Source organism: Ailuropoda melanoleuca, chromosome 13 (assembly GCF_002007445.2).
Source record: "Ailuropoda melanoleuca isolate Jingjing chromosome 13, ASM200744v2, whole genome shotgun sequence".
NCBI lineage: Eukaryota > Metazoa > Chordata > Mammalia > Carnivora > Ursidae > Ailuropoda > Ailuropoda melanoleuca.
The window spans coordinates 25,424,092-25,432,591 of NC_048230.1; the positions used below are offsets into that span (position 1 = coordinate 25,424,092).

Genomic DNA, 8,500 nt, shown 5'->3' on the forward strand with positions numbered 1-8,500 from the left:
CATCCTCCCCTCCTTGGTTTCTCTTTTCTAAAATGGACACAATACCTCCCTTCCACGGTGGTTGTGCAAGCTGCTATAGGCTGGTTGGTGTAACGGGCTCAGCACAGTGCTAGGTACATCATAAGTGCTCAGTAAGTGGTAGTCATGGTTATTGACATTATTATTATTATTATTATTATTATTATTATTATTATTATCTGGCCCTTACTGAGGAAGAGTGGGGCCTTACGCACACTGGCCTCAGCCCCCTCTCCAATCCTAGGCATCTGGACAGTGCGGGTCACTTGCATTTTTTTGTCACCCCTGCACCCAGCTATAGTTTGCAAATATGAGGACCCCGAATTATTAATTGCTTGAGTCTCCCTGGGGCCGAACAGCCTATACTGAGTCCTGGGTCCACTTCTTACTAGTTGGGTGACCTTGGGCAGGTTTCTTAACCTCTCCGGGTCTCAGTTTCCTCATTTACAAAGAGAAAATAATGGTACCTTTCTCACAGATTGTTGCAAGGTGTAAATGGGGAACTAACAAAATGTCTGGAGGGACCACCCAGGGGCTAGCCGGGGGAGGGGGGGGCGGCCAACACCGAATCTGCACACAAGAGGCCATTAGTGAAGTTTCTTTGAACGAATGAATGAATGATCCCATTGTACCAGCTGGAATGAGGTGGAGGGGTGGGGTTATGACAGTATTATTCTCAATTAACAGTAGTTTGGCCTAGGTTTCTGGCATAATTATCTCCCTTTTCTCTTTATTCTTTTATTACTTGGCTCTGGACCGATTGCCTGGTTTTAACTAGTTTATGGCATGTGGGTCTTTCTAGCAAGTGCCTCCCAAGCCTCTGTGGAAGCAGACGGGGCATAAAAATATAAAATTTAGCCACATTCGTCTTGAGCCCCGCTGAGTGGAACGGGCTGGTGGAGACAGCAACAAAGGGACAAATAGAGAAAGATGCTTTTGCAGGGCCGCTGGATGAGGCTTTATTTACCAGTTAAAAGAACACGCTCTTGAGGCAGAATAGACAACCCGAAACACCAGCAAGAGAGCAATTGCAGACAGAAGTGAGAGGCAGCTTCTAAGAAGTGGGGGTTAGGGCGCCCCCTGCAGATCAGAGTGGTTGCACACAGCCCACCTCCCGGCGCCGCCGCTGGAGGGCTTCCTCGCTGGCCGCTGAACCGCGGTCAGACTCCGCCTGAGGAGGCTCCAGCCTCCCAGCTCGGGTCTCTCCAGGATCCAGCGACGCTGAGCGACTTCAGTAGCGGCCCGGAGGGCAGGGCACGCAAGGCACGCAGACGGTGCGGGGCACACAGATGGTGCGGGCCATGCTGGGGGAAGGTGCACAAGTGGGACGGGAGGGAGTGGAGCATGGGTTGCCGGGCAACCTGCGGAAAAAAGGCACGTGGGGCAGGTTTAGAAAACAGCCCAACTCAGCAACACGCACCATGGTTCTGCCCCCACAGCTGCCTCTCAAATTCACCCACTTCTCACCTTCTCCACTCAGCCTCCCTTGTCCCACCTCCGTCATCTTCGCCTGTATGACCCCAGCGGCCTCCTCACAGGTATCCCCAACCCGGCTCTTGCCCCTCCTTACCACTCTCAAGTTCGAGGGCAGGGCGATATTCTACAGACACAAATAGAAGCATGCCCCTCCCTGCCTAAAACCTTCGGTGACTCCACGGGGGCCATGATGAAGAGCAGCTCCCTTCAACTCAACCGTCACATCCTCCTTGAAGCCCTCCCTGATCTCTCTGTATCAAGGCCCCCAGGGGTACCCTGTGCCTCCTCCCAGAGTGATTCGTGATTATTCTGTTACGGTCTGTCTCCCCATTAAACAGTGAGGTCAGCAGCCACGTACATCTGAGCGCCCTGCAAACCTGGCCAAGGGGCAGGCATTTCATAAGAAGGTGTTGCATAAGATGAACTAGGTAATTCCTACAGAAGGAACACGTAGCAAAAGGAGAAAGGATGATCTCAGAGACTGACAGGTGCGGGCTCATTACCAGAAACAACGCACTGGACAGTAGATGGGAGCCAAATAGCCCAGAAACTGGACAAGCGCCCAGGGACCACATCCAGCCTGAAATATGTTTCATGTGGCCAACACTGCCTTTTTTTTTTTAATTTGTTGAAAATACTTCAAAATCAGAAGAATTTAATAATTAAAAGACATCCAGATTCCCACCTTCTCTTGAACGATCAGAAGACCCACCAATACCGGATTTGCATCTCACAGCAGAAAGGGCCCCGAGGGGAGCAGTGCCCTCATTGGACTAGGCATAGCTCTCTGGTCCTCCACAGTTCCACAGTGACCCGTGTCACTCATGCCTGCTCCTTGAAAAGCATTTGACTTTGCAACTCTTGCCCCAGAGGGCGAGACCGAATGACAGGAAAGCAAGGCTGAATGCAGAATAAGAAAATGCCTGCAACAGTAATCAGCCCACCAGGTGTCCACGGTCCCAAGGTGTCCTGCACCCAGGTGACCACCAGGCCCTGCTGAGCCTACCTGCACTGCTCAGCTTCCGGCCCTCCCCACTGCTTACCAGGCCATGGCCAGGGCCTCCTGAACACGTTCCAAGCCTGGACCCCCCTCCCTCTACTCTGTCCTCCCCTTGGCCCTCTGTGCTGTCTTCCTGAAAAGCAGCTTTGAGCTTTCACGGCCTCAGTCAAGAAACATTTACTGAGCATTTACTATGAGTCAGGTGCAGGAGATAAAAATAATTTATAATGTCTCTGAGTTCTAGGTGTTTACCATCTCACTGGTGCAATAGATAGTTGAGCAAATTCTATCATTTCCTCCTAAAAAAAAAAAAATTAAGGCCTCTCAATTTCCTATGGAATAAGGTCCTCCCTCCCCAGCATGGCCTTCATGTTCTCCAGGAATGGGCCCCACCGAACTTTCCTGTCCTCCTTCCCGCCACAGCTCAATCACATTAAGCTACCCATGTGTCCTCCCAAGTGCAGAAAACCTTTCCCCCAAGTATGATCTCCAGTTGCTTGTCTGTCTCCCTAAACAGATGGAAACAACCGGAGAGCAGAGGTCTTGTCACCATCTATCCCCACATCCCCCACGGCGCCCCGCACCTGGGAAGCCCTTGGAAGGAGTTTGCTGACCCAGAAAGGAACACAGTGGTCTCCAATGGGCCAGGTTTGGGATTTTCTTTGGATTGTACCAGCTTCCCAACTGCTTCTTAGTCATGACAAGACTCTATCTCATGGGTAGGCCCAGGTGCTTCCCATAGCTTCCTCCAACCCTTGCCCGCATCCATACAGCCTCAGCCAGGCCCACTCACTTGCAGTCCTCGCTCTCCAGCAGGCCCCGGTACGTGGCGATCTCTGACTCCAGCCGGGCCTTGACGTCCAGCAGCACCTTGTACTCCTGGTTCTGCCGCTCCAGGTCGCTCCTGATCTCGGCCAGCTGCAACTCCACGTTGACGATCAGGTGCTGCACCTGGGCCAGCTGGGAGCCATAGCGCCCCTCAGTCTCCGCCAGGGTGGATTCCAGGGAGTCCCTCTAAGGGAAAGGGAAAGACAAAATAGCTGAGACGTAGACCTGTTTTCCTGGTTCAGAAAGAAGCAAGAAGAACCAACTCTCTCTTTGGGTTTGGGAATGACCTCTCCCCATCAAAGTCACTGTGGAAACTAACCCCAAAAAGGCTGAGTGACTTATTCAAACTTAAGCAGCTGGTAGGTAACAAGACTAGAATGTGAACCCAGGTCCATGTGATCCTCAACCCCTTATTCCTTCTTCGGCCTCAGCCTGGCTTTACACGTTGGATCTGAGGTTCACCACGCTCAACCCCCATGGCCTTATTTAGCTCTGTGGTCTTCAGCCCCACATTAAAGTCACCTGGGGGCTTTTAGAAAATCCTGGTGCCCGGGCCCCACCTCCAGAGACTCTGATTTCACTCATCCAGAGAGGAACCTGATCATAGGAAGTGTTATAACCCAACAGGCAGCAGATGGGGTTGGAAGGACAGACCAAACAGAGAACAAGCCTTCCTGGCGAGCTGTGCTCAACAGTGTCTACCTGCCCCATGTCAGATGTGAGACATGCCCCTTTGAGCTCTGTGCTGGGTCTGGGGACAAACTCCCTCTAGGAGACAGCAGCTGGGCAAGCAGCCGTGGTGGCTGAATCTGGGCCTCCTCCTCCCTCCTCGCTGCCGGCTCCTGAGCCCAATGCCACCGGGGATCCAGAGACCGCCCAGGGGGCAGCACCCACCAGGCTGTGCTGGGCCTGCAGCTCGATCTCCAGCGTGTTGACCGTGCGTCTCAGATCAATAATGTCCGACTGGTAGCTCTGAAGCTGCTCGGAGCTCGTGGCCACCTGCTGATTAAGCTCCTGCATCTGCAGTGGGGGAGAGAGAAGGGCCAGGAGTACCTCCTGGGACACGAGGGAGGCCAGCCCCCCAGCAAGAGGCCCACCTGCGTGTTGAACCATTCCTCCACGTCCCTGAGGTTGCTTTCCACCACAGTCTCGTACTGACACCTCATCTCCTCCAGCAGCCTGTTCAGGTCCACGGGGGGTGCGGCGTCTACTTCAATGTTAAGATGGTCCCCCAGCTGGCATCGGAGGGCACTGACTTCCTGAAAAGGCACAAGCATGAAGTCACACTGTCACCACCCCAGGGAGACATAAAATGATGGAACAAAAGATGTTAAGATGTCTACGTTAGAGGGGCCCTTTGAGGATTGCAGTCCACTCTGCAGCATCCCCCGTGGTCTTCCAGCTCTGGCTGGACGCCCCCTAACGGCAGAAGCACCCCATCGCACTTCCTGTAGCTTTGGCAGAAGCCAAGAGCAATGCAGGGATTTGTTTGATCTTGGGCTGGAAAGGGAAACCCGTGCTTCCATATTCCCAGCCACCCTCCCAGCCCGTGTTCGTCTGGGGTGGAGTGCAGCAGGAGCCTGGCTTTACTTGGTTCAAGGCCTGGGTGCGAGCAGGCACTCCCCAGGCTGGGCTGCCAAGGAGAGAAAGTTGTGTTGGAGGCTGCCCGGCGTGTGCGATAATGCCTCATTAGTGGCCGCTTTGTGCAGTTCCCGGTTCCCAGCTCTCTGATTTCAGTAGGGTGAGTCAGCCACCTTAGGACACTCAGCGAGTACGGGGCGACTGATTCTTACTTTACGTTTAAGCCTAAGGAAACCCAGGCAGGATTCAGAGGCACTTGCTCTTTCAAATCCCAAGTCAAGAGGTTGAGAGTCAACTCTGAAAAGGAGGGGGGAGACACCAGAGCTCTGGTGGGCTTTGCAGCACATGGGTGCCCAGGGTGGGGGAATTTCCCTCCAAGGACCTGTAGGAGATGAGGGGGGAATCAGAAAATAAAAGGGATGGGGCGCCTGGGTGGCACAGCGGTTAAGCGTCTGCCTTTGGCTCAGGGCGTGATCCCGGTGTTATGGGATCGAGCCCCACATCAGGCTCCTCCGCTATGAGCCTGCTTCTTCCTCTCCCACTCCCCCGGCTTGTGTTCCCTCTCTCCCTGGCTGTCTCTATCTCTGTCGAATAAATAAATAAAATCTTAAAAAAAAAAAAAAAGAAAAGAAAGGGTTGACCTGTGGCTTTTAGATCAAGTATATTATATGCAAATAGGAGAGCCAATGAAGAACAGGGTGGGGACAGAAAAAAGAAAACCACTGCCCTTGACCCTCCCTTGGAAGAGATGGGGGTCACCCCCAGCAGCCGAGCCTGACAGAGATGGACAGGCCATTGCATGCGAGTTCTGGAACACAACCCCCTCAGGCCTTGCACACCACTCCACCCCCAGAATGTGGCTCGCATGAGAAAAACGCGTGCAGTCGCCGCAAGCATCTGGCCGTCCCACGAGACCACGCTGCAGAAGAGAAGGTTGCCTGGCTCTCTGAGCACGGACCAAGTGCCTCATTTAAAGCTCATAGCCTCATTTAAAGCTCATAGCAACCTGTGCAATAGCACTGCTCCGTTTTACAGACGAGGAGGCTCGGACAGGTTCAGTAAATTGGGCAAGTCCCAGAAACATGACATGGCACCCCTGGGAATTTCCACCCAAAACCTCACATTCTTCCCACTCGGCTTCCCAGGGCCCCGTGAACTTGACTCTAGGGCTCACCTGCTCGTGGTTCTTCTTGAGGCACAGCAGCTCCTCCTTCAGGGACTCCACCTGCGCCTCCAGGTCGGCCTTGCACAGGGTCAGCTCGTCCAGGATCCGGCGCAGGCCGCTGGTGTCGGCCTCCACCAGCTGCCGCATGGCCAGCTCTGTCTCGTACCTGGGCAAGGGCAGGGTCAGTCACTGAGGCTGAAGCTGAACACAGAGCCCAGGGAAGCCCTGGAGCTGCTGGCACTTCTCCAGCCCTCTCTGAAACTAATGGAAAGCTGCCCCCAATGACGTGTAGGGAGAGGGGGTGCCCCCGTCCCCCTATCAAACTCACTTGGTCCTGAAGTCGTCTGCAGCCAGCTTGGCGTTATCGATGTGCACGACTATCCTGGCATTCTCTGCCTTGGTGCACAGAACCTGGGGGCCAAGGCATGAGAGGGGGGTAATCCAGGATGAGAAAAAGGAAGAAGAACCCAAATGAGAAAGCCAGTAGCCGACGGGACTCAACAGCCTGGGAGCCATCCTTGCAGAAGCCCCTAGGTCTTCATAAATCTAAATGCCTCATTATAGTTGCAGTGAACAATATGGAAGGAAAGAATCTCATTAAGTCTGAAGTCATTCATGAGACAGATGGCCCCTTAACAAGCACTAACATTTACTGAAAACTCCCCATGTACCAGAGGCTGCGTTACACACTCTGCCTGCGTCGACTCAAGGAATCCTCTTGACAGCCCCACCAGGTGAGAACTCTTACTATCCCCATTTTACAGTTGAGGAAACTGAGATCTAGGGAAGGGAAGGGCCCTCCCAAAGTCCTCCAGTAGAATGGAGACTAGATCCCAGACCTCTTCCATGTTAAGGGCTCTAGCTGAACGCTCAAATTATGAGATAATCCTATGCCCTCGGGAAGCCTCTTTCCCCTGAATGTGGCTTAATAAATTAACGAGATTCAAATCTGGAACGCTAGCTCTTCTGGTTGCCTTCCCAATGCGTCTGTTCATTGCTGGCCCTCACCTTCTGCTGGAGCTCCTCAATGGTCCTGAAATAAGACTGGTAGTCAGGACACATGGTGGCCGCTTGAGACTGGCAGGCCTCTTGGATCTTGCTCTCCAGCTGCGTGTTCTCGCGTTCCAGCTGGCGCACCTTCTCCAGGTAGCTGGCCAGGCGGTCGTTCAGGACCTGCATGGTCTCCTTCTCGCTGCCATTGAAGGAGCCTTCACAGTACCAGCTGCAGGTGCCCACGGAGCTAGAGATGCCACTGGTTGGCCGGCAGCTGCTGGGCCAGCAGGAGCTGGACAGGTAGGTCTTGGAGAGGCAGCTGGCGGGCCGGTAGGTGCTAGGCAGGCAGACAGAAGGCATGCATGTCATGGGCTGGCAGACATAACCCAGGCACAGCTCAGGCCGGCAGCTCATGCTGCTGGAACAGACAGAAGAGGGCCGTGGGCAGCTCTTGATGGAAGTCGAACAGTTGGATGTCATGTCGGGGAGGTCCCTTCTCCTCAGCCACGGCCACCTGGATTGCCAGTGTCTACAGACCCCACTCCGCTTGGGCCTTTTTATACCCCTGCAATGAGGGGGTTCTCACTAGAAAGTCATCATGGGGTGGTGTTGATGTTGATACCCAGCCCCAGAGGAAGCTGCTAATTAATTTATAATTTGGTTTCCAATAAGGAGTTCCTTTCCTCATAAAAGAGGCCAAGATAGTCATTTGGCTAAAGCAGGACACTGGCCTCCTGTCATTGACCACCAGGGGAGAGCTTCAGGACACATCTTCAAAGGATCAGCTCTGTGCCTGGGCCCTCATTACCAGGGCGGAGCTGCCAGGAGACCACGGCACCTGGCCCTGTGCCGACTATGGCCTTGCCCCCTGCACCCGCCCCCGCTCGGGCCCTGAGACAGGCCGTAGACCTGTGGGGCAGCAGCTGTTCCTTTTAATGAGAGCATTCGCTGTGGAAAGAGGTCAGCCCCCCAAGGAGGAAGTGTGTGGGTGCCTGAAGCTGCAGGGATAGTGGCAGTGGTAACATTCCAGGGAGACAGGAATCAGAACCTCGGAGGCTTCTAAACCTGTATCGTCTTCCTACCTGGGGGAAGAAGTCATGTCAGGGAGGAGAGAACAAACTCAAGACACAGACAGAGAGCCCAAGAATCAGGGGCATCTTTTCAGCTGGACACTAGTAAAAAAAAGAGAGATGTCAGGACCCCACCCTCGGAAAGGAGGTCAATCTCACGCAGACGCTCTATCTTGACCCTCTCCAGATCCTACCTCACTGCTCCACATACAGGGATGTCGAGGGCTCGAGGATTGTTGAAAGGACAGGGGTGGACAGGCTGCAACAGGCTGTATTTTCACTTTCTGCCATGCAGGACTCACTTCGGGACCTCAGAGACGGGAAGCAGTGGGAATCAGCTCCCTTGAGAAGTGACCCTCTGCAGCCCTG

The 8,500-nt window shown here is 53.9% G+C and overlaps 1 protein-coding gene across 1 annotated transcript; it reads right to left on the reverse strand.

Moving 5' to 3' along the window:
* Positions 1-966: 966 nt before the first annotated feature.
* Positions 967-7,572, reverse strand: KRT32 (keratin 32). Its single transcript, XM_002922111.4, has 7 exons — positions 7,077-7,572; positions 6,397-6,479; positions 6,078-6,234; positions 4,420-4,581; positions 4,217-4,342; positions 3,288-3,508; positions 967-1,379 (listed from the first exon to the last, which is right to left on the reverse strand). Exons 1-7 carry the CDS (start codon positions 7,539-7,541, stop codon positions 1,250-1,252), a joined length of 1,344 nt encoding a protein of 447 aa, XP_002922157.2. The 5' UTR covers positions 7,542-7,572; the 3' UTR covers positions 967-1,249.
* Positions 7,573-8,500: the final 928 nt, after the last annotated feature.